Raw genomic sequence first — 24,543 nt, 5'->3', positions numbered from 1 at the left:
TCTTGGTTTGAAATTGAGGTTAACCGAAATGATTTGACTTACTCGAATCAAAATAAAAAATCAGTGAAAAATATGAATTTTAGTGACCCAGAATTTCGTTAATGCTAACAACACCAAACTAGCTGAAGCTTTAATAAAAATATCAAATAACTTAAATAATAAATAAAATAGATAACTTAACATATATTAATATATAATAGGCAATTTAACGTGTCTTTATTCATGTCAGTTAACTGTGAGTTAACTGTGTGTTCATTGTTGTGTTGTGTGTTGTGTGTTAAATTTGTGTTAACTGTGTGTTAACTGTTGAGTGGTGTGTTAACCGTTAACTGTATGTTGTTAGTTGTGAGTTGCGTGTCCTCTAACAATGTTTTCCTCAGAGTGATAGTAGGAGACACCTTTAACCACCAGATAGCTAGCTACAAGCTGGACGGTACAGCTAAGCAAGTTTAACGATGTTTTCCTCAGAGTGATAGTAGGAGACACCTTTAACCACCAGATAGCTAGCTACAAGCTGGACGGTACAGCTAAGCAAGTCTAACAATGTTTTCCTCAGAGTGATAGTAGGAGACACCTTTAACCACCAGATAGCTAGCTACAAGCTGGACGGTACAGCTAAGCAAGTTTAACGATGTTTTCCTCAGAGTGATAGTAGGAGACACCTTTAACCACCAGATAGCTAGCTACAAGCTGGACGGTACAGCTAAGCAAGTTTAACGATGTTTTCCTCAGAGTGATAGTAGGAGACACCTTTAACCACCAGATAGCTAGCTACAAGCTGGACGGTACAGCTAAGCAGGTACTGGCCGAGGGTGATATGGAGAGTGTGGATGGGTTGGCTGTGGACTGGATATCTGGCAATGTCTTCTGGACTAACGGCGGTGAAACTTCCGGTATTTCAATTTGCTCATCTCTTTCATTTCCTTTTAAATTGTTCTGATGTTTAAGTTGTTATACTTTCTCTTGGACTCGTTGTGATAGTCATTTTTGATATATGATCTGAAATATTTTAGATATATTATACATTTCGTAACATTTTCTCTAATCGCAAAATTCATTAATGATGATTTCCACTCACTATCTTGTGTACCATCTATCAAAGTTTCAGAGCGCAAAAGTAGCTCTGTTGTATAATGTATATACAGATTACAGTGTGTATATTGTAAAAGAAGTGATGTTGTATAATGTATATACAGATTACAGGGTGTACATTGTAAAAGAAGTGATGTAAACATCCTATTTCTAATGCAGGAAAGATAGAGGTAGTTGATGGCAAAGGAACTGCCAGAAGGATTATCGTGTCAGATAACTTGGAAAAACCTCGAGCTATCGCACTTGATCCTGTCTTAGGGTGAGTTACCATACTTTTTTCTTTTTATTTTAATGTATTTATTTTTTTATATTTATTTTTTATAACTTAAAAAAAAGAAAATATATTCAGTTACCACACTTTTAGTATGGTTACCGTGGTTACTGTGGTTTTTATCAAGAATAGTGTAGTTATTTTATTTTATTTTTTAGTTTAGTAAGGATTAGTTATGTAAGTTATTTTATTTAATTTATTAATTTAATAAAGATAAGTTATGTAACTAAACTTGTTACAGACACGTTTTCTGGACTGACTGGGGGAACAACAACTCTGGAATAGAGCGAGTAGACATGGACGGTAATTACAGGGAGCGGCTTGTTACAGAGGACATTGTCTGGCCTAATGGTCTCGTCTTAGGTTAGTATAGCTACAAATTAGTATAGCTAAACATTAGTATAGCTAAACATTAGTATAGCTAAAAATTGGTATAGCTAAACATTAGTATAGCTAAACATTAGTATAGCTAAACATTAGTGATTAGTATAGCTAAAAATTAATATTGCTTAAAAAAAGCTTTACATCTTAACTGAAAATGAAACTTAACCCTAGTTGACGTGAGAACCGGTAAAAGCGAAAGTAAAATTTAGTTTTGCAGTGATAAAGCAGTCAGTTTGCGGCATTGACCAATTAAATCGCTTATCTCGGTAATTAATGATTTAATTAATTAATTAATGACTTTTTAATTGACTAACAATGATCAGATACTATAAACCGAGTGATGTACTGGACGGAGGCTAACAGAGACTACATCGGTAGAGCCTCCATGAGGGGTGACAATGTGGAGAAGATAGTCGCTACTAAAGTCTACCAACCTTTCTCTATCACAATCGCGGGTACGTGATTAGTTTATACGTATTGAGAGGAGGAGTATTCAATGTGATCATCTGATATTTCTACAGATTCCTTAAAAAAGCCTAGCTTATTCAGAAGATCTTTTATAATTTAAATACTCTCTCTCTCTCTCTGTATCTAAATAAGTGAGGCACCCACCTGAAACGTTTCTTGTGGAATCCTCTCGACTAAGGTATCCTCCTTATTCAGCTATTGATATAAGAGTATTAGATAACAGTATTTGTTCAGATGACGGTATTCTACTGTGGACAGACTGGGGGACTAACGCTATTGAGTCAGTAAACACCAATAACCTGACAGAACGCTCCTCTGTTCTCAACAACTTCAAGAGACTCATGACAATCCATCACTACGATCACAGGACTCAGACAGGTTAGTGGCGTGTATAGTAACCACAGTAACCACACAGTAACCACAGTAACCACAGTAACCACAGTAACCACAGTAACCACACAGTAACCACAGTAACCACAGTAACCACATGACAATCCATCACTACGATCACAGGACTCAGACAGGTTTGTGGCGTGTATAGTAACCACACAGTAACCACACAGTAACCACAGTAACCACAGTAACCACAGTAACCACAGTAACCACATGACAATTCATCACTACGATCACAGGACTCAGACAGGTTTGTGGCGTGTATAGTAACCACACAGTAACCACACACAGTAACCACACAGTAACCGCAGTAACCACATGACAATCCATCACTACGATCACAGGACTCAGACAGGTTTGTGGAGAGTATAGTAACCACACAGTAACCACACAGTAACCACAGTTACCACAGTAACCTCATGACAATCCATCACTATGATCACAGGACTCAGACAGGTTAGTGGCGTGTATAGTAATCCTGTTGGTGAGAACACTGGAATTAGTTTCCCCTTTAACCCCCCCCCCCTCCCCTTCATTCATGATTATTTGTGTTTCAGATCAATTAAATCTCCAATATAAATAGTACTCATCGATACCATGTATTTCTTTAAAGCGTCATTAACAATTATTGAGATATCGTTTATCTCCCTCACTATACATTGCTAATGATGTGTGCCTCAGGAACGAATGAATGTGCTAATGATAACTTCGGTTGCTCACATCTCTGTCTTAAAACCCCCAGTGGAGCTTTATGTGCTTGTAAGACTCACTTACAACTTATAGACGGTATAGGCGGCAAAACGTGTGGTAAGTTTGTCTTTACTATATCATATTATATGCTTACTGTCGTAATACTAATTAGCTTTATAATACAAATTACACATAACATTTCTTTCTGCTCTTTCAAGAAAATTTTCGTTTTACTCTGTTTTCTTGAATATCATTCCCGTGTGTTTCAATCCCACATAGATATCTCTTGAATGTTTCAAAATATTTCCTTGTGTTCCAGCGGAGGACCCCTGTCTGACGAACAACGGGAACTGTTCGCACACGTGTACACTTAGTGAAACGGGAGTGAAGTGCTTGTGTCCTGACCTGTTCATGCTGGATGAGGACGGTGTCACTTGTAGAGGTAACACTTTGTAACACCTTGTAACACTTTGTAACACCTTGTAACACCGTGTAACACTTTGTAACACCTTGTAACACCTTAGAGGTAACTCCTTAATATCTGGATCCTGGAGGGATCTTAGTGGGCAGGTTCTCATCCTGATACAAAATAAGTAATCAAGACGAAATAATTAGAAATAATTAGAAATAATTAGAAATAATTAGAAATAATTAGAAATAATTAGAAATAATTAGAAATAATTAGAAATAATTAGAAATAATTAGAAATAATTAGAAATAATTAGAATAAACTCAATACGTGCTAGGGAATCATCAACCAGATTCTAACTCACAATTTTCTTTCAGCATCAGAGAAAAGTCTGTTGATATCTTCTCACGCCTTCATTTACAGAGTTACTCTGGATACCCCTACACCGCAGGTACTGTAGTAGACCACACTTGTTTTTACACGTCACATGACCATATTAGGCGATAACCATACTTGTGTTTACACGTCACATGACCATATTAGGCGATAACTACACTTGTTTTGACAAATGACATGACCATATTAGGCGATAACTTGCCATAAATTTAACCGAACCATCACTCATTAATATTTGGTTATTATTTTACTATTATTATGGTGTGTGTGAAAGGAAGGATATGAATTGTAGTACTGGATTTGTTCAAGGGAATTACCGTGTGTAGCAAAAGTATTGTAATTTGGAGAACTTTCTCTCTTTCACAGCTGCTCAATCAACAATTTTATCAAGCTATGGATCATGTTACTTTTTGAGGGTTATTCTGTGGGGAGGAGATATCATAGGATTAAATTAATTATTAAATTGCCCCAAAAAAACATAACAATTGACAGTATACTCAGACCCAGTACTGTTATAAAACAGTTGGGCCCGCCTCCATCAGTATACATGTATTGCATGTTATCGCCTAATATGGACATGTCAGGTGTCAAAACAAGTGTTGTCCGCCTCTGAGACAACAATTGATCTCAATGCGAATTCTGTAGACTACAATACTATTTATTTTACTAGTTTGCAAAGTTCTCCCCTCACTATGGTTAAAATGATGATGTGCTAACTCTTATGTTTGATTTATATAAAATTACTGGAATGTTAACACTGAGTAACACTTCAGGTGTCTTACCTGAACTACAACTCCATCTCTTACTCACTTGCTCTGGGATATGACTCTAAAAACGGTTAGTTTTACAATGATGCACATTTTTTTAATAAATAAATAATAATGAACACGGTTAGTTGGTCCCTCGAAAGGCTGCTCTGAAAAATGATCAAATCAGAAAACAACGAAACACTTTTTGTAGGATCGTAACTTGTTTTGTATCTAACGAATATAACCCCATAAAAAATTATATCGCTGTTTTCAATTTTGATATTACTAAAAGATCACTAGAACTGATTCGATATTGAAAAAAACTTTATAATTACGAAAGAAAGCAACCTCACCCAGTAACCACACAGTAACCATAGCAACCCCAAAATAACCACACAGTCCCTCATTACATATCTTCTCCCCCCAGAGCGTGTGATATACCGTGATGCCAAAGCTGGGATAGTTTCTGTTTCTCTGGACGGACAGGATGTCCAGCAACTCAATGATGACTGGGAAGCTTTCTCTATTACTGTAGACAATATCGCGGGTAATTAGTAATTAGGTCACTAATTAGGTCACTAATTAGTAATTAGATCACTAAAGTTATTATGTCCAGCAACTCAATGCGGGTAACTTGGGCCCTCTTATATCAGATCTTCTTTTGTTTGATTTCCTTAGTTACTTAAATTTACAGATACGGTTTGGTAATTATGGTTGATTTCATTATTGGCAAGTTAGTATGTAAGTCAGGTTAAAGTTAGTATGTTGGTTCTATATAATAATGCGAATCATAACTCACGATAAGAATTTCAACTTATCAACTGCTCCAGCTTCATAAAGATTAAGTAAGATAATCATTAATTAACCTTAATAAAGATTAAGTAAGAGTTAACGGTTCCAGGTAACCTGTACTGGGTGAGACGTAACCTAGTTATGGTGTCCCGAGTGGACGGTTATCACATCAGAACACTCTACACTGGTTAGTTTTAACTATACTGATATTACTAGAAACTAAGTACCATTTTCGGGCTTTAGTATTGACGATATATTTTCAAGCATAAGTTATCTTTTTAGCTCAGTATTCATGATATTTTCTGGGATGACGGGATGTTCAAACACTGCTGAGTATAAGATTTATCTTAAAAGCGGTGTTATTAAATTTCAATTTATTATTATTATTAAGTTGCGTGTTTTAACCTGCATTAATTGCAATATTTCCTAGTACTTCATTACTTAATTAATAAACTACTTAATTCTTGTAACAACTATCCCTCTCTCTCCAGGTCCCACAGACTCGACAGTAACAGATATAGTAGTGTACCCTCAGAAACGCTTCTTATTCTGGACTGTGAAGAGGGAGAACAATGGGTTCGTCATGAGAGGAGCATTGGACGCTTCCGACACAGTGGTTAGTAACACCTAGTAACACATAGTTACACATAGTTACACCTAGTAACACCTAGTAACACCTAGTAACACCTAGTAACACCTAGTAACACCTAGTAACACCTAGTGTTTTATGGTAATGGACGGCTTTAGTCCGCAACTGGGTTGCTCCCTAGTGGTACCCCTCTTCGTCTCCCGCCTGTTTGGTGCACTGGGAGTATGCTTGTAAAGCCCCCCCCCCCCCCCCCCCCCTGTAAAGGTGTCCGATCCTCTGTTGTTAAGACTTCTGTACTGTCATCCTTGATGTTGGAGTTTAAACCCCACCTGGGGTCTCGATCTTTCAGATAAGACATTGGTAGCAGTGCCTAAACTTTAACCAATGTTTCCTCCTGCAGAAGATAGATCAGCTGCCTCTAAAGCCAATTTGTAGCAGTGCCTAAACTTTAACAAATGTTCCTCCTGCAGAAGATAGATCAGCTGCCTCTGAAGCCAATTAGTAGCAGTGCCTAAACTTTAACAAATGTTTCCTCCTGCAGAAGATAGATCAGCTGCCTCTAAAGCCAATTTGTAGCAGTGCCTAAACTTTAACAAATGTTTCCTCCTGCAGAAGATAGATCAGCTGCCTCTAAAGCCTACTGGTGTAGCGATAGATCACAGGGATGAGAGGGTGTATTATGTGGACCTGTTAAATAGAGATCACATCCTCATCAGTATGAACATGGACGGTTCTGACAGACAGAAACTTTATCAGGTGACATTTCGAAAGAGTAGGGAAAATGTAACGATGTTTGTTCACAATTAATCTAATTTAGTGTGATGCAGAAACTGTTGTCTAAATTCCCTCTTAATAATATTTTCCGCCTGTAACCACTTTAAAATTAACCAGTTGCCATGACAACCTATCTTAGTTACCATGACAACATATCTCAGTTACCATGACAACCTATCTCAGTTACCATGACAACCTATCTCAGTTACCATGACAACTTATCTCAGTTGCCATGACAACCTATCTCAGTTGCCATGACAACAAAACTCAGTAACCATGACAACCTATCTCAGTTGCCATGACAACCTATCTCAGTTACCATGACAACCTATCTCAGTTGCCATGACAACCTATCTCAATTACCATGACAACCTATCTCAGTAACCATGACAACCTCAGGATGCACAGCACATGTTTGTTGATCTGGCTATTGACGAGGGGACCCTTTACTGGACTCAGAGTCTTCACGATAACCTCAACTCAGCTAAACTACCTGGCTTCACTGAACAGAAGAACATGATCAGGTCACAATAATATCAAATAATCAGGGTTTTTTCCCCGAACATTGTCGTGTTTTTCTCACCTTTTTTTCTTTAAAATACACAGTCGGATGGGAAATTAACAATTGGGAGTACGATGTCGAAATTAAAGTAAGCAGTAGTTTTCTCAAGTGAGATTATCATAATTTTGACAATGTCTTGATCCTATCTCTATCCATTCCTGATCCTATCTCTATTTCAGCTACCTGTCAAAAGGAAGACACGGTATAATCTCCACTAACTATCTCTATTTCAGCTACCTGTCAAAAGGAAGACACGGTATAATCTCCACTAACGTGTATGATCTAGTGGTGGTTAACGCAACTGTTCCTGCGGGGACCTCTGGGTGTGAGGTTCATGACTGTGAGGGTATCTGCTTCGGTCGCCCCCTTGGGTTCAAGTTAGTTCTATTACTCTTGGGTTTTAGTATCAACAACGAGAACCATGATTGGTGAAGTCTTAGTTAGTTTTATTGTAGTTGTAGTAAACCTGCGATGGGATTGCATGGGCCTCAGTAGGATGTTATTCGTGTGACTATAATTGTTAAAGCCTTTGGCTGCAGGGTTGGTTCTTTATATTAACAATAACATAATAACAATTAACATTAATACTTATATTAACAACATGTTTTAATTCCTGAACTACACGTTATCACAGATATTGAACCCCTCCTAACCACCAGGTGTCTGTGTGAGGACGATGTCCCAGTATCTCAAACAAACAGTTCCCGCTGTGGTTTAGACCCGCTCTTACTCCGAGCTAAGAGGGACGCTCTATTGTCACGTGACCTTGTTACTGGCGAGGAGAGTGTTATTAAAGACGGAATATCAGGTGGGACGCAAAAGTTGGGAGTTTTATATGTAAACAATGGCTAGCAAAATATGCATCCTGGGTTTGGACAGGATATGACCCGTTTAAAATATATATTCGGGGAAATGTATTTCAATATATTTTATGGTTTAATGTTCAAATTTGACAACTACAAGGCTATGAATAGGTCATCACCACATTTTCCCAGGTGTCTCCTCTAATATATCAGTATCACGTGATGCCCTAATATGGTATTTTCCCAGGTGTCTCCTCTATAGCGTACCACTCCCGTAAGAACATTACCCTGTGGGCTGACTCCATGGTTGACAAGATCATGTCTCTTCTACCGGATGGTAATAGCACGGTGGTGGTCGGACACGGTATTGTGTCTCTTAAAACTATTGAGGTGGATCATGTTACTGATAAAGTGTACTGGTGAGTACATTGTACATTACTTCATACATTGTACATTACTTCATACAATTCTCCTACAAACATAATGTACGAATCGTACATTATATTTGTAGGATAATTATTTGAATGTATTAGTTTTCTACATTCGTAAGTTATTTTTACTTCAGTTGAGGTAATATCCGAATAGGAACATTATTTATGAGTCGCATTGTTGTGATGATTAAAGTTCAAAATCTCTGATAATTCCGTATGTGCGACGAAGGGAAACTACTGGGGGGGAACTACTGGGGGGGAACTACAGCTGGGGGGGCAACTACGGGGGGGGGGGGGGGGGGGAACTACTGGAGGGGGGAACTACTGGAGGGGGGAACTACTGGGGGGGGGGGAACTACTGGGGGGGAACTACAGCTGGGGGGGCAACTACGGGGGGGGGGGGAACTACTGGAGGGGGGAACTACTGGAGGGGGGAACTACTGGGGGGGGGAACTACTGGGGGGGAACTACAGCTGGGGGGGGGGTAACTACTGGGGGGAGGGAGGCAACTACTGTGGGGGGGGGGGGCAACTACTCTTCAGGTAGAAGAAAACTGTTCTGAATAAGCTGTAATGACTATTTTAATAACGTCACCTTACTTCTCACAACGTGGCAAAACGAATCGTAACATCTTCATTGACATGACACCCACAGGTTGGACCCAGGAACTAACAACATTTCCACAGGTTGGACCCAGGAACTAACAACATTGGTGTAGCAGACCTATCAGGAGAGTACCAAACCATCCTCCCTCTCAACAACAACACCGAGATAACAGCTTTTACTATATCTCCTAAACACAGGGCTCTCTTCTTCGCTGAGATGTCAGCTAGAGTTATTTACAAGTTAGTGACTTTGTTCCTTGCTTTGTGGTTTTATACGTCGTGTTGATAATGTAATAGTAACTGTAAAAGTAACTGTAAAAGTAACTGTAATAGTAACTGTAATAGTAACTGTAATAGTAACTGTAATAGTAACTGTAATAGTAACTGTAATAGTAACTGTAATAGTAACTGTAATAGTAACTGTAATAGTAACTGTAATAGTAACTGTAATAGTAACTGTAATAGTAACTGTAATAGTAACTGTAATAGTAACTGTAATAGTAACTGTAATAGTAACTGTAATAGTAACTGCAATAGTAACTGTAATAGTAACTGTAATAGTAACTGCAATAGTAACTGTAATAGTAACTGTAATAGTAACTGTAATAGTAACTGTAATAGTAACTGTAATAGTAACTGTAATAGTAACTGTAATAGTAACTGTAATAGTAACTGTAATAGTAACTGTAATAGTAACTGTAATAGTAACTGTAATAGTAACTGTAATAGTAACTGTAATAGTAACTGTAATAGTAACTGTAATAGTAACTGTAACTTTAACTGCAATAGTAACTGCAATAGTAACTGTAATAGTAACTGTAATAGTAAATGTAATAGTAACTGTAAAAGTAACTGTAATAGTAACTGTAATAGTATCCTAAGTAACTGTAATAGTAACTGTAATAGTAACTGTAATAGTATCCTAAGTAACTGTAATAGTAACTGTAATAGTAACTGTAATAGTAACTTTACTGTTTTTATAATAAAAACAAATTATATCTGTTTAATGTATGTTACAATAATAACACCACCTCTCTTCAGAGCCAGCATGGACGGAAGTAACCAGGAAGTGCTATTGGAATCTACAGATAACCTCACTATCTCCAGAATACAGAGTATGGTAGTCGATCCCCAGACTTCTACTCTGTACTGGGCAGACAGCGGCAGTGATCATATTGGTAGGGCTTATTCTCTGTTTAACTTATTGTTGTTCTTGATTCTGTTGCAGATTTGTATTGTCTGATCTTGTTCCCAACAGTAAAGACTAGTGAACTAAGTGTTTTCAATTAATGTGCAATTTTCATATTGTAAGCTCGGAGAATGAGTGTCAACATTAAATAACCTAACTTCCACCACTAGGATCACTACAACTGAACAGTACCACCCCTACTAAACTGAAGACTGTGGTTTCCACCTACTTCTCCTCAATAGCAGTCTTCCAGGGCCAAGTCTACATTGGTGAAAGGTAAGGTTCTTAATTTAAAATCCTCAGCTACTGTTCAGATTTATTTTGAGGTTAGGAAAATGTAGTGACATCACTCAGAAATTTGGATTAAGGGATGGTATACCAATGACCCTTTCTGTTCAGGCTTCAGCAGATGATATACCAGTTCGATTTAAGAACTGAAGAGACTTTAGAGCTCCTTAGAAGAGAAGATATCGCAGATCTGAAGGTAAGAACACTTCTTTTCGTCTGTTTTTTGCTTCACTATTTTTATGATCACAATTTAAAATCATCTAAATCTGCCTCCCCCGATCTCATGCTCAGAGCTTCGCCTAATTGCTCCTACCCATTGCTTTACATAACCCTGTCAGGTGAACCATGTATCCCTCCAACCGAGTCTCTCCTCCACGTGTAGCCAGAACAAGGGGGGATGTCACCACCTCTGTCTCCTTTCCAACTCCCCACTAGGCTTCTCTTGTGCTTGTGCTAACGGACTCGTTCTCGCTCCTGACTGTGAGTAGCTAGATAGATTAGCTGCTAATTACCGCTAATTACCGCTAATTAGTTGCTAACTTATTTGTTAAACCCTAATTTTGGGGTCACCCTCTGCCAGCTTATTGTTTACAAACGGAGGATACGAGTTTGAAACACTGGTTGGGCAATGGACATCGTTCTCAGCACTTTTCGATAGCATAGTAATGATTAAACAGTTTGCGAGTAAATATTCTCCTGTCTAAAGGAAGATGTTAACCTAACAACAACCCCCTCCCTAGCTAAAACGTGTGTAGAACCAGCCCTGTCCTGGTTCTACACATGTTAACCTAACCACAACCCCCTCCCCAGCTAAAACGTGTGTAGAACCAGCCCTGTCTTGGTTCTACACATGTTAACCTAACCACAACCCCTCCCCAGCTAAAACGTGTGTAGAACCAGCCCTGTCCTGGTTCTACACATGTTAACCTAACCACAACCCCCTCCCCAGCTAAAACGTGTGTAGAACCAACCCTGTCCTGGTTCTACACATGTTAACCTAACCACAACCCCCTCCCCAGCTAAAACGTGTGTAGAACCAGCCCTGTCCTGGTTCTACACATGTTAACCTAACCACAACCCCCTCCCCAGCTAAAACGTGTGTAGAACCAGCCCTGTCCTGGTTCTACACATGTTAACCTAACCACAACCCCCTCCCCAGCTAAAACGTGTGTAGAACCAGCCCTGTCCTGGTTCTACACATGTTAACCTAACCACAACCCCTCCCCAGCTAAAACGTGTGTAGAACCAGCCCTGTCCCTGGTGATAGCCGGCAGATCTAAACTCCTGAAAGTGTCACTAGACAAGCTCCCGACCACCGCCTCTGTTCTCCCTTTCTCCGCTCATACTAGTGGGGCTATAGCTCTGGCAGTGGACGTTCTTAATGGAGCTTACTTCTGGACGGATGTCACTAAAGATTCTATTGTCAGGTGAGAACACTTGTTTGTGTGTCTGTTTGTATGTATACAGATAAACTTGCAGCGAAATGTAACCACTAACCAAACAAATCTCAAAACGGAAACACGGACAGGGTAATAAGGTTTGTTGGATAATTTTAGTATGACTGAATCTGATATTAACTTAATAACAAAATTATCCCAGAGGATGGGCGAATGGTACAGGCTTCTACCAAGAGGCAATAGTTACGTCTAATGTAAAGACTCCGGACGGAATGGTTTACGACTGGGTCTCTCAGATCCTCTACTGGACTGATACTGCATTAACCCACATTCAGGTAGCTATTTTAACACTTGAGTTAACTGGCTCCTTTCTATGGTTGAACAGCTGTAATACTTATATCTGATATGCTATTTTCTCATCCTTCAAGAGGTCCGGTCAATTAGAGGTTTACTTATAACTCACACTTCTAACCTCACACTTCTAACCTCACACTTCTAACCTCACACTTCTAACTTCACACGTCTAACCTCACACTTCTAACCTCACACTTCTAACCTCACACTTCTAACCTCACACTTCTAACCTCACACTTCTAACCTCACACTTCTAACCTCGCCCTTCTAACCTCGCACGTCTAACCTCACTCTTCTAACCTCACACTTCTAACCTCACACTTCTAACCTCACACTTCTAACCTCACACTTCTAACCTCGCACTTCTAACCTCACACTTCTAACCTCGCCCTTCTAACCTCACACTTCTAACCTCACACTTCTAACCTCACACTTATAACTCACACTTCTAACCTCGCACTTCTAACCTCACACTTCTAACCTCACACTTCTAACCTCGCCCTTCTAACCTCGCCCTTCTAACCTCACACTTCTAACCTCACGCTTCTAACCTCGCCCTTCTAACCTCGCCCTTCTAACCTCACACTTCTAACCTCACACTTCTAACCTCGCCCTTCTAACCTCGCCCTTCTAACCTCACACTTCTAACCTCACACTTCTAACCTCACACTTATAACTCACACTTCTAACCTCGCCCTTCTAACCTCACACTTCTAACCTCACACTTCTAACCTCACACTTATAACTCACACTTCTAACCTCGCCCTTCTAACCTCGCACGTCTAACCTCACTCTTCTAACCTCACACTTCTAACCTCACACTTCTAACCTCACACTTCTAACCTCACACGTCTAACCTCACACTTCTAACCTCACACTTCTAACCTCACACTTATAACTCACACTTCTAACCTCACACTTCTAACCTCACACTTATAACTCACACTTCTAACCTCACACTTCTAACCTCGCCCTTCTAACCTCGCACGTCTAACCTCACTCTTCTAACCTCACACTTCTAACCTCACACTTCTAACCTCGCACTTCTAACCTCACACTTCCAACCTCACACTTCTTACCTCACACTTCCAACCTCACACTTCTTACCTCACACTTCCAACCTCACACTGCCAACCTCGCACTTCTAACCTCACACTTCTAACCTCACAATTCTTACCTCGCACTTCTAACCTCGCACTTCTAACCTCGCACTTCTAACCTCACACTTTTAACCTCGCACTTCTCACCTCGCACTTCCAACCTCACACTTTTAACCTCGCACTTCTAACCTCACACTTCTAACCTCACACTTCTAACCTCACACTTCCAACCTCACACTTCCAACCTCACACTTCTAACCTCACACTTCTAACCTCACACTTCTAACCTCACACTTCTAACCTCACACTTCTAACCTCACTCTTCTAACCTCACATTTCTAACCTCACACTTCTAACCTCACACTTCTAACCTCACACTTCTAACCTCACACTTCTAACCTCACACTTCCAACCTCACATTTCTAACCTCACACTTCTAACCTCACACTTCTAACCTCACACTTCTAACCTCACACTTCTAACCTCACACTTCTAACCTCACACTTCTAAACCTCACACTTCTAACCTCGCACTTCTAACCTCAGGTGTGTAAGTCGGATGGTAGTTCCCGTAAGACACTACTTAGTGGACTGAGCAAGCCCCGGGCCCTGGCAGTAGATTACCTGACCGGACACCTTTACTGGTCTGAGTGGGGAACTACACCTAGGATAGCACGTGCTCACACTGACGGTTAGTACTAGCTGTTACTGGTAATTTAAGTAGTACTGGCTGTTACTTGTAATTTTAGTAGTACTGGCTGTTACTGGTAATTTGAGTAGTACTGGCTAGGAGGACGCTAGGAGGATCAGGAAAGGGGAACTTTAGGACGCTAGGAAGATTAGGACTCCTCGAACTACATTGCATATACTCCTTTTGTATCATCCTCAGTATATGTATTGTGTACACTGATAATGTATTGTGTACACTGTATTAGATTTGTAGTGTTGAAATTAGTTTTTAACTATTATAATGAGTATACGAGTCAATATATTTGATAGTCTCCTCCATTCTACTATGATACATAATTAATAATTATAACATGTATCAACGTATCCCCAACCCCTGATATTTCTCTAATCTTCCTAATATACACCAGGTAAGAACATGGTGACACTGTACTCAGGGGAAGATGTGGGTTGGCCCAATGGCATGACTATTCATCACGAGGACAGGTACCTTATCAGATATCAAACTAATGATATAATTAATAATTTATTTATTTATATAATTTACAGATTTTGTAGTGTCTTAGGGGTCTAACTTTTGTGTGGAATGTGGATTCTTTTCATATCTGTCCAGAAACTTGGCGGTTTTTAAGTTGTCTAAGTGGCAAAGATAATAAGAATCGTGAACGTTGTGAAAATTAACTAACCCTGTTTCCCAGAATTCTGTACTGGGCAGATGCAAAGGTTGACAAGATAATATCATTTGATCTGAAGACGAATACTAAAACTGATCTAATAGTACGTGACATGCATCCCTTCGGACTGGCAGTCTGGCAGGATCATCTTTACTGGAGTGGTAAGTCACTATCTTGATTCATGATAATTAATAACGACTTGAACTTCTTGTCGCGATGACGTCACGTCATTTCCCTGATGACATCATACATTTTCTTATGACATCATTAATTGCTGAGTACGATATTTAAAAACTAAACCCCCTATAGATTGGCAGCACCAGTCAGTTTTCAGAGCTAACCGACATGACCCGACCCTCGTTACAACGGTCGTATCCGGCTGGAAGGATCTGATGGCGATAGCTGTGATACACGATCAGGCTCAACCAAGTTAGTGTTTAGTTAGTGTTTAGTTAGTGTTTAGTTAGTGTTTAGTTAGTGTTTAGTTAGTGTTTAGTTAGTGTTTAGTTAGTGTTTAGTTAGTGTTTAGTGAGTGTTTAGTGAGTGTTTAGTTAGTGTTTAGTTAGTGTTTAGTTAGTGTTAAGTTAGTGTTTAGTGAGTGTTTAGTTAGTGTTTAGTTAGTGTTTAGTTAGTGTTTAGTTAGTGTTTAGCTAGTGTTTAGTTAGTGTTTAGCTAGTGTTTAGCTAGTGTTTAGTTAGTGTTTAGTTAGTGTTTAGTTAGTGTTTAGTTAGTGTTTAGTTGGTGTTTAGTTAGTGTTTAGTTAGTGTTTAGTTAGTGTTTAGTTAGTGTTTAGTCAGTGTTTAGTTAGTGTTTAGTTAGTGTTTAGTTAGTGTTTAGTTAGTGTTTAGTTAGTGTTTAGTCAGTGTTTAGTCAGTGTTTAGTTGGTGTTTAGTTGGTGTTTAGTTAGTGTTTAGTTAGTGTTTAGTTAGTGTTTAGTTAGTGTTTAGTAAGTGTTTAGTTAATGTTTAGTTAGTGTTTAGTTAGTGTTTAGTTAGTGTTTAGTTAGTGTTTAGTTAGTGTTTAGTTAGTGTTTAGTTAATGTTTAATTAGTGTTTAGTTAGTGTTTAGTTAATGTTTAGTTAATGTTTAGTTAGTGTTTAGTTAGTGTTTAGTTAGTGTTTAGTTAGTGTTTAGTTAGTGTTTAGTTAGTGTTTAGTTAATGTTTAGTTAGTGTTTAGTTAGTGTTTAGTTAATGTTTATGTTTATGATGGATGTCTCCTGTTTAGACGTTTATTCTATACAGGTATCGCTGCCCTCTTTTTTTTCTATAATCGTTGCACTCTGCCTGTTTCTGGTATTGTTACTTTTCGCTTTTTCTCCTTCTCTAACCAAACACCAAGATCAACAAATAAACCATGATTGTCCTGCAGCGCTGATAAAGACGAACTGCTCGTACGGTAACGGAGCTGACTACCGAGGTATGGGAGCTACAACTATATCAGGGAGGAATTGTCAAGCCTGGAACTCACAGCTGCCTCATAAACACAGCAGGATGGAGGAGAACTATCCGTGTGAGTTGGTCACGTGGTTATCATGGTGTTGTCACGTGGTTGTCACGTGTTTATCGCGTGGTTATCATGGTGTTGTCACGTGGTTATCACGTGGTTATCACGTGGTTATTGTGTGGTTTTCAGGTCTTTTCTCTGAATTATTTTATATTTATCATTTGCTGAGTTCTTTAAAAACTAAGGATTTGAGAAAAAATGTGTGGAATGGAAGAGTACAAGATCAGTATCAGTATCAGTATGAGGTCAATTTGTTGTAGAAAATTTAAAACATAGTTTGCCGCTAAAAATTATAAGAATATTTTGCTGCTAGAGATAATTATATTCCATCCCTTGATCGAAATATTGTCTCAGTCGCTGGTCTAGGAGCACACAACTATTGCCGTAACCCTGACGATGAAGAGTTCCCATGGTGCTACACCACCGACCCCCTAGTAAGATGGGAATACTGCTCCCTCAAACGTTGTGGTGAGTGCTGTTAACAGAAATCGCCCCCGATTAGCTGGAATCTCTCCCCGATTAGCAGGAATCTCTCCCCGATTAGCTGGAATCTCCCCCTGATTAGCAGGAATGTCCCCCCGATTAGAAGGAATCTCTCCCCGATTAGCTGGAATCTCCCCCCCCCCCCCCCCCATTAGCAGGAATCTCTCCCCGATTAGCTGGAATCTCCCCCCGATTAGAAGGAATCTCTCCCCGATTAGCTGGAATCTCTCCCCGATTAGCTGGAATCTCCCCCCGATTAGCAGGAATCTCTCCCCGATTAGCTGGAATCTCCCCCCGATTAGCAGGAATCTCTCCCCGATTAGCTGGAATCTCCCCCCGATTAGAAGGAATCTCCCCCCGATTAGCAGGAATCTCCCCCCGATTAGCTGGAATCTCCCCCCGATTAGCAGGAATCTCTCCCCGATTAGTAGGAATCTCTCCCCGATTAGCAGGAATCTCCCCCCGATTAGTAGGAATCTCTCCCCGATTAGCTGGAATCTCCCCCCGATTAGCAGGAATCTCTCCCCGATTAGCTGGAATCTCCCCCCGATTAGAAGGAATCTCCCCCCGATTAGCAGGAATCTCCCCCCGATTAGCTGGAATCTCCCCCCGATTAGCAGGAATCTCTCCCCGATTAGCAGGAATCTCCCCCCGATTAGCTGGAATCTCTCCCCGATTAGGAGGAATCTCCCCCCGATTAGCTGGAATCTCTCCCCGATTAGCTGGAATCTCTCCCCGATTAGCAGGAATCTCCCTTCGATTAGCTGGAATCTCTCCCCGATTAGCAGAGTAGCAGGAATCTCCCCCCGATTAGCTGGAATCTCTCCCCGATTAGGAGGAATCTCCCCCCGATTAGCTGGAATCTCTCCCCGATTAGCTGGAATCTCCCCCCGATTAGCAGGAATCTCTCCCCGATTAGCTGGAATCTCCCTTCGATTAGCTGGAATCTCTCCCCGATTAGCAGGAATCTCCCCCCGATTAGCTGGAATCTCTCCCCGATTAGGAGGAATCTCCCCCTGATTAGCTGGAATCTCTCCCCGATTAGCTGGAATCTCTCCCCGATTAGCTGGAATCTCCCCCCGATTAGCTGGAATCTCTCCCCGATTAGCTGGAATCTCCCCCCGATTAGCAGGGATCTCCCCCGATTAGCTGGAATCTCCCCCCGATTAGCTGGAATCTCTCTCCGATTAGCAGGAATCTCTCCCCGATTAGCTGGAATCTCTCCCCGATTAGCAGGAATCTCCCCCCGATTAGCAGGAATCTCCCCCCGATTAGCAGGAATCTCCCCCCGATTAGCAGGAATCTCTCCCCGATTAGCTGGAATCTCCCCCCGATTAGCTGGAATCTCTCCCCGATTAGCAGGAATCTCTCCCCGATTAGAAGGAATCTCTCCCCGATTAGCAGGAATCTCTCCCCGATTAGAAGGAATCTCTCCCTGATTAGCTGGAATCTCGCCCCGATTAGCAGGAATCTCCCCCCGATTAGCAGGGATCTCTCCCCGATTAGCGGGAATCTCTCCCCGATTAGCTGGAATCTCTCCCCGATTAGCAGGAATCTCCCCCCGATTAGCAGGAATCTCTCCCCGATTAGCAGGAATCTCCCCCCGATTAGCAGGAATCTCCCCCTGATTAGCAGGAATCTCTCCCCGATTAGCTGGAATCTCCCCCCGATTAGCAGGAATCTCTCCCCGATTAGATGGAATCTCTCCCCGATTAGCTGGAATCTCTCCCCGATTAGCTGGAATCTCTCCCCGATTAGCTGGAATCTCTCCCCGATTAGCTGGAATCTCCCCCCGATTAGCAGGAATCTCCCCCCGATTAGCTGGAATCTCTCCCCGATTAGAAGGAATCTCTCCCCGATTAGAAGGAATCTCTCCCCGATTAGAAGGAATCTCTCCCCGATTAGAAGGAATCTCTCCCCGATTAGAAGGAATCTCCCCCCGATTAGCAGGAATCTCTCCCCGATTAGCTGGAATCTCTCCCCGATTAGAAGGAATCTCTCCCCGATTAGAAGGAATCTCTCCCCGATTAGAAGGAATCTCCCCCCGATTAGCAGGAATCTCTCCCCGATTAGCAGGAATCTCTCCCCGATTAGCAGGAATCTCTCCCCGATTAGAAGGAATCTCTCCCCGATTAGAAGGAATCTCTCCCCGATTAGCTGGAATCTCCCCCCGATTAGCAGGAATCTCCCCCCGATTAGCAGGAATCTCTCCCCGATTAGCAGGAATCTCTCCCCGATTAGATGGAATCTCCCCCCGATTAGCAGGAATCTCCCCCTGATTAGGAGGCAGTTTTCCAGCTTTTGATCGTTGTTTAAAAATTAAATTAACCCCTTCAAAACCATCAGCTAAGGTACGCTACGAGCAGATCTCTGCGAACATGACTTATTGGGACGCGCAGGAGAGATGTGCTACTCTCGGTGGTAACCTGGCAACCATTCGTTCTGATAAAGAGAACAGTTTCGTACGGTAAGTAACAGTTTTATACGGTAAGTAACAGTTTCGCACGGTAAGTAACAGTTTCGTAAGGTAAGTAACAGTTTCGTAAGGTAAGTAACAGTTTCGTACGGTAAGTAACAGTTTCGTACGGTAAGTAACAGTTTCGTAAGGTAAGTAACAGTTTCGTACGGTAAGTAACAGTTTCGTACGGTAAGTAACAGTTTTATACGGTAAGTAATAGTTTCGTACGGTAAGTAACAGTTTCGTACGGTAAGTAACAGTTTTATACGGTAAGTAATAGTTTCGTAAGAGTTCTTATCAGCCCCAACTTTAGTAGACAGGTGTATGTTTTATTTCTGTTGTGGCGGAAAACACTCCAAAAATAGTTCCATACCACAATCCACCGGTCACATCCTCAAGGCAAGGTCTCAGGCTATACCGTGTATACGAACACGGTCCTCTAATATCACCTTTCTCCAGATCGAAGGTAAACACAGACGCCAGTGGAATGGTATGGATAGGTTTAACAAAACTACTGGAGAACACGACTACAGGCTACACTTGGCTCAGTGGTGATGGAACCCAATACATCAACTTCGGGGACAGTTTCGACAGATCCCTCCAATCCCAGTTAGTAATTGGGAAATTGATTGATTAATTATAAAATTGATCAATTAATTATAAAATTGATCGAATAATTATTTTTATTTATGATCATGAGAAGATCGTAGTCAATATCACTTCACTATTCGCGGTTGTTTTGATAAAAAAGGAGGAATATTTTAATACTCAATATTTTAATAAAAAATATAAGGGGAGTAGAATCAGGATGACATAAGATGCGGGGATATGGTCAATAATGGGGACTAGGACATGAGCTTAACTAACGTGTGGAATGTTGCAGGTGGTCGATAGCGATGAACGTCAGAACAGGAAAGTGGTACAAATACGACTCTGAAACCTCCTTCTTCTCCATCTGCGAGATCTACTGTTAGTCACAGCTGACAGCAATTTCCTTTTTTGTGTTATGATGTTTGAGCTCGATTAAATAAAACGTGGGTTGCATTCTTCTGTCCTGTCAAAATTATTCGTTGAATTTTCTGTGAGTAATTCTGATATTGTGTTTTCTCAGCTGTTCCAGAAGGCTACACCACAGAAGGAAACGCTAACGGAGCAATGTGCTCTTTCCCCTTCTACTTGGTAAATATATCACCAACAATTTTTCGAGCCGAAAAACTATGTCTTTTTAATATTGTGATAAATGATAATGGTAAAATTAATATCTCTAACCAACCCTGTGACGTGATACACACCAAAGTGTTGGATTACCCTTTATAAACACTACTCCTTTATAAACATTACTACCTTTATAAACACTTCTTCCACCCTAGAACTCAACCCTGAGGTACTCCTGCCAGCCTACTGACCCCAACCCTAGCGACGCTAAGTTCATGTGTGGTACAGTGGCTCTAAAGAACGAGTCAGCTAGAGAGTGGGGCTTCTGTCATTCTCACACTCTCGGTCTCGATGGTAAGTGGAACACATGGTGTTGTCATGGTGTTGTCACGTGGTTGTCACGTGGTTATCACGTGGTTGTCACGTGGTTATTGATGAAATGTCCATTGTTTATTTAAAACACATTTTAACTTACTTTTGACTTAAATCCTGAATATTAACATTCGAATTAAACTTAGTACGAAATATGCCCCGAAGTACGCGTATAACAGGAGTTGATCAACGATCAGATTAATTGACAGATCATAAGTATAACAATTAATTGATTAAATACAGCGCAATTAAAATCGATATTAGACATTCTTAACCAGCTGTCCCCCTCAGACGACAATACAGTAGAAGAGATAAGAGCCTTTACTGACGGAGTGGAGAATAACGACATCCTGTCACCTGGGAGACAGTGTGATGTGCCCTTCTCTAACCTTACTGTGGTCGGGAATATAGATATCCAGATACAACAGGTAATGTTAAACAGTTTTATTATTTTGAGATATATCCCCACTCCATCAGCCCCCCCCCCCCCCCCCCCCTTTATTGATTGACTTTTGTTATGCATTTACAACGTCATTTAACTTTTCAGTTATTTTGCTGTGTTTTTCCTCATTCCCCTTCCCCCAGGTATACGTAGAGCTGAACACCGGTTCAGTACAGTCCATGTCAGTGGCGGGTACCCCCTGTACTGATATCCAGATCTTGAGTAACACTAGACTCTTGACGGTGATCACGTGTGCAGAGCCTCTTACTGGTACAGTGGAGATTATCTTCACGGAGGGGACTATCCCGTGTACTGTAAAGTTCCTTGTACTTGGTGGGTTGTTAAACATGGTATTTTTTGTTTAGAAATAAAGTTGCTTGTAAGTATTGATCACTGACTAAACAAAAAGAAAAAGAGAAAAAGAAGCATTGTTGGAGAAAGGAATAAGAGAAAAACCAAATTGTTGGTCCTTTTCAGATTCTCCACCGAGATAAGATGGATATTGGATTTAGAATTATTGATAAAACCTTTCTTCAGAGAATCTGGCTATAGGAAAGCAAGTTGTTATGACAAACCCTGTTACAAGTGGAGCCGGTTCTTTTGCTGTCGACGGTACGGATAATTTCTAACTTATCTAACTTCCCTTATCTAACTTTCATAATAGTATCACCACCAACGATCAGTGACGATCACGTTTCGTAAAAACAATAGTTAGGACACGGTGACCGCCATGACGCACCAATAATAATAGCTGACCCCACAGGAAAAGTAACAGGTAGAAGCGCAGCAGAGTGTGCGGAGTCCCTCCATCATGATACCAGGAGGAGAGGCGCGGATCTGGATCTCCCTGATTCCGGTTTTCAGTTTACTCCTGGTCCTCAGTTCCTCCGGATAGATCTGGGTTAGTGTCTTCTGTGCTGTTTAGTTGTTAACATTGTGCTGTTTAGTTGTTATCATTGTGCTGTTTAGTTGTTAACATTGTGCTGTTTAGTTGTTAACATTGTGCTGTTTAGTTGTTAACATTGTGCTGTTTAGTTGTTAACATTGTGCTGTTTAGTTGTTAACATTGTGCTGTTTAGTTGTTAACATTGTGCTGTTTAGTTGTTAACATTGTGCTGTTTAGTTGTTAACATTGTGCTGTTTAGTTGTTAACATTGTGCTGTTTAGTTGTTAACATTGTGCTGTTTAGTTGTTAACATTGTGCTTTTTAGTTGTTAACATTGAGTCACAACATCTGGGTTAGTGTACTGGTATTATATACGCTTATATACGTAATATTCCATATTATTGATGCTTTTTTATTATATAATATACAGGGTGGGCCAAAAGTCAGTGGGCATACGATGGCCTTAATAGCTCCGCTGTGTTTTATATTTGAGAGTTGTTGCTTTGCAAAATTTGAAAATTCGAATATTTTAGACCACGCCCATTCAATATTAAAACACCTATATTGTGTATTGTATCATTATTATGCTTATTTCTCTTTATATTAGGATGCAGTGAAACTATCGGACTACGATATATACTATTAATTATAATACTCCTATATTCTTATAAATAATTTAATACTTATACCTTATTATATAAGATGTATATTATAACTTTACACTATTATAACAACATGATATATCAGGTGAAACCAAGTCGGTAGCTCAAGTGCTCCTCTATGTATACTCCATAATCAACCCCTTCGAAGTACGTGTTGGTGATAGTGATGAGATGGTATGGTACGCTAACCCTGCTTGCGGAGGGTAGGTCCCCTTTTTCTCCCTTTATTTTCAGTATTGATCTCAAATATTTGCGTTGTTTCTATGGAGGATAGTTAGAAACTGTTTTGGGTGATACAAGGGACCTTATAGATCAGTACAGTCCCCACCCCCCCCCCCCCCCCCCCGCCCCCTCACCATATTGTAGTAAAACTGATGCCATAAATTTGTTCGTATGGAAATGCTAAAAATCCCATACTATAGGTGGAAGTACAAGTCGTCAACGCAAACCCTGAAAAGGGTGAACTGTGGACGAGCTGGAAGATATGTAACTGTTATTGTTAGAGACGAGACCAAATCCATCAGGTGAGAGATATGTAACTGTTATTGTTAGAGACGAGACCAAATCCATCAGGTGAGAGATTTTGGTGGAAGTATTGTTTATATGATCCCCTGCTCAAGTCGAATAATTCTGTCCGCTACACGACGTCATGATATTCAATTTGATAATACCCTCACATTTATATTTTTAATTGTACCCTATTTGTGTTCATGCAAACCGATTAACTAATTCTTGCGTGAAGTAAGAAATTAGTCAATTTCTTGTGAAATAAAGGTGTTTGCTTCCACTTAACAGTCGTTTTATCAGCTTGTGTGAAGTGGAGGTGTTTGCTGATGCTACCCCTACATATGGGGGTACTGCTAAGGGTAAACCTTGTCAACATCCCTTCGTGGCCAACGATAAGGTATGGCGTTAATAACTGACCCATTATGTATACTATGCTATAGATTGGAGGTATTCAATATTACAGCGATAACAATGTTACATTGCTTGATTGTAAAACCTATACATTTGAACTGTGGTATTAAAACACAGTCCTAACTGGCTTATTTAATACAGGTTCATAAAGATGGTTGTGTGATGGGAGGCAGTGAGCCTGGACAGGAGACTAGTCCGTGGTGTTACACAGTACCTGCAGAAAGCAATCAGCTGTGGGGCTACTGTCAGCATGCTGAAGGTAAGAATACCTCCCTCCCTCCCTCCCTCCCTCCCTCCCTCCCTCCCTCCCTCCCTCCCTCCCTCCCTCCCTCCCTCCCTCCCTCCCTCCCTCCCTCCATCCCTCCCTCCCTCCCCCCTCCCTCCCTTCCTTCCTCCCTCCCTCCCTCCCTTCCTCCCTCCCTCCCTCCCTCCCCCTTCCTCCTTCCCTCCCTCCCTCCCTCCCTCCCTCCCTCCCTCCCTCCCTCCCTCCCTCCCTCCCTCCCTCCCTCCCTCCATCCCTCCCTCCCTCCCCCCTCCCTCCCTCCCTCCCTCCCTCCCCCCCTCCC

General features: G+C 40.8%; 1 protein-coding gene across 1 annotated transcript in view; it reads left to right on the top strand.

The window, feature by feature from the left end:
- Window positions 1–737: 737 nt before the first annotated feature.
- The window catches only part of LOC134814511 (uncharacterized), a 65,822-nt gene continuing 42,016 nt past the window's right edge, over window positions 738–24,543 (top strand). Inside the window, exons 1-43 of the mRNA XM_063822663.1 lie at window positions 738–893; window positions 1,252–1,351; window positions 1,605–1,726; window positions 2,071–2,202; window positions 2,450–2,593; window positions 3,290–3,415; window positions 3,618–3,740; window positions 4,085–4,158; window positions 4,877–4,940; window positions 5,280–5,399; window positions 5,754–5,831; window positions 6,136–6,260; window positions 6,846–6,989; window positions 7,407–7,531; window positions 7,803–7,946; window positions 8,229–8,377; window positions 8,620–8,791; window positions 9,490–9,648; window positions 10,450–10,586; window positions 10,768–10,873; window positions 10,997–11,081; window positions 11,224–11,365; window positions 12,114–12,312; window positions 12,485–12,617; window positions 14,282–14,426; window positions 14,833–14,908; window positions 15,121–15,257; window positions 15,406–15,525; window positions 16,467–16,607; window positions 16,956–17,069; window positions 19,431–19,551; window positions 20,002–20,151; window positions 20,426–20,511; window positions 20,654–20,721; window positions 20,913–21,051; window positions 21,361–21,497; window positions 21,655–21,844; window positions 22,049–22,123; window positions 22,275–22,412; window positions 23,145–23,262; window positions 23,482–23,583; window positions 23,867–23,963; window positions 24,119–24,236. Of these exons, the coding sequence (XP_063678733.1) occupies window positions 818–893; window positions 1,252–1,351; window positions 1,605–1,726; window positions 2,071–2,202; window positions 2,450–2,593; window positions 3,290–3,415; window positions 3,618–3,740; window positions 4,085–4,158; window positions 4,877–4,940; window positions 5,280–5,399; window positions 5,754–5,831; window positions 6,136–6,260; window positions 6,846–6,989; window positions 7,407–7,531; window positions 7,803–7,946; window positions 8,229–8,377; window positions 8,620–8,791; window positions 9,490–9,648; window positions 10,450–10,586; window positions 10,768–10,873; window positions 10,997–11,081; window positions 11,224–11,365; window positions 12,114–12,312; window positions 12,485–12,617; window positions 14,282–14,426; window positions 14,833–14,908; window positions 15,121–15,257; window positions 15,406–15,525; window positions 16,467–16,607; window positions 16,956–17,069; window positions 19,431–19,551; window positions 20,002–20,151; window positions 20,426–20,511; window positions 20,654–20,721; window positions 20,913–21,051; window positions 21,361–21,497; window positions 21,655–21,844; window positions 22,049–22,123; window positions 22,275–22,412; window positions 23,145–23,262; window positions 23,482–23,583; window positions 23,867–23,963; window positions 24,119–24,236 (5,251 nt within the window). The 5' untranslated portion in view covers window positions 738–817. The remainder of the gene's footprint in view (window positions 894–1,251; window positions 1,352–1,604; window positions 1,727–2,070; window positions 2,203–2,449; window positions 2,594–3,289; window positions 3,416–3,617; window positions 3,741–4,084; window positions 4,159–4,876; window positions 4,941–5,279; window positions 5,400–5,753; window positions 5,832–6,135; window positions 6,261–6,845; window positions 6,990–7,406; window positions 7,532–7,802; window positions 7,947–8,228; window positions 8,378–8,619; window positions 8,792–9,489; window positions 9,649–10,449; window positions 10,587–10,767; window positions 10,874–10,996; window positions 11,082–11,223; window positions 11,366–12,113; window positions 12,313–12,484; window positions 12,618–14,281; window positions 14,427–14,832; window positions 14,909–15,120; window positions 15,258–15,405; window positions 15,526–16,466; window positions 16,608–16,955; window positions 17,070–19,430; window positions 19,552–20,001; window positions 20,152–20,425; window positions 20,512–20,653; window positions 20,722–20,912; window positions 21,052–21,360; window positions 21,498–21,654; window positions 21,845–22,048; window positions 22,124–22,274; window positions 22,413–23,144; window positions 23,263–23,481; window positions 23,584–23,866; window positions 23,964–24,118; window positions 24,237–24,543) is intronic.

Source organism: Bolinopsis microptera, chromosome 4 (genome assembly GCF_026151205.1).
Source record: "Bolinopsis microptera isolate Bmic1 chromosome 4, MBARI_Bmic_1.0, whole genome shotgun sequence".
Classification (NCBI taxonomy): Eukaryota; Metazoa; Ctenophora; class Tentaculata; order Lobata; family Bolinopsidae; genus Bolinopsis; species Bolinopsis microptera.
Note: the sequence above shows the minus strand (reverse complement) of the source record. Positions and strands in the feature narration are given on the sequence as shown.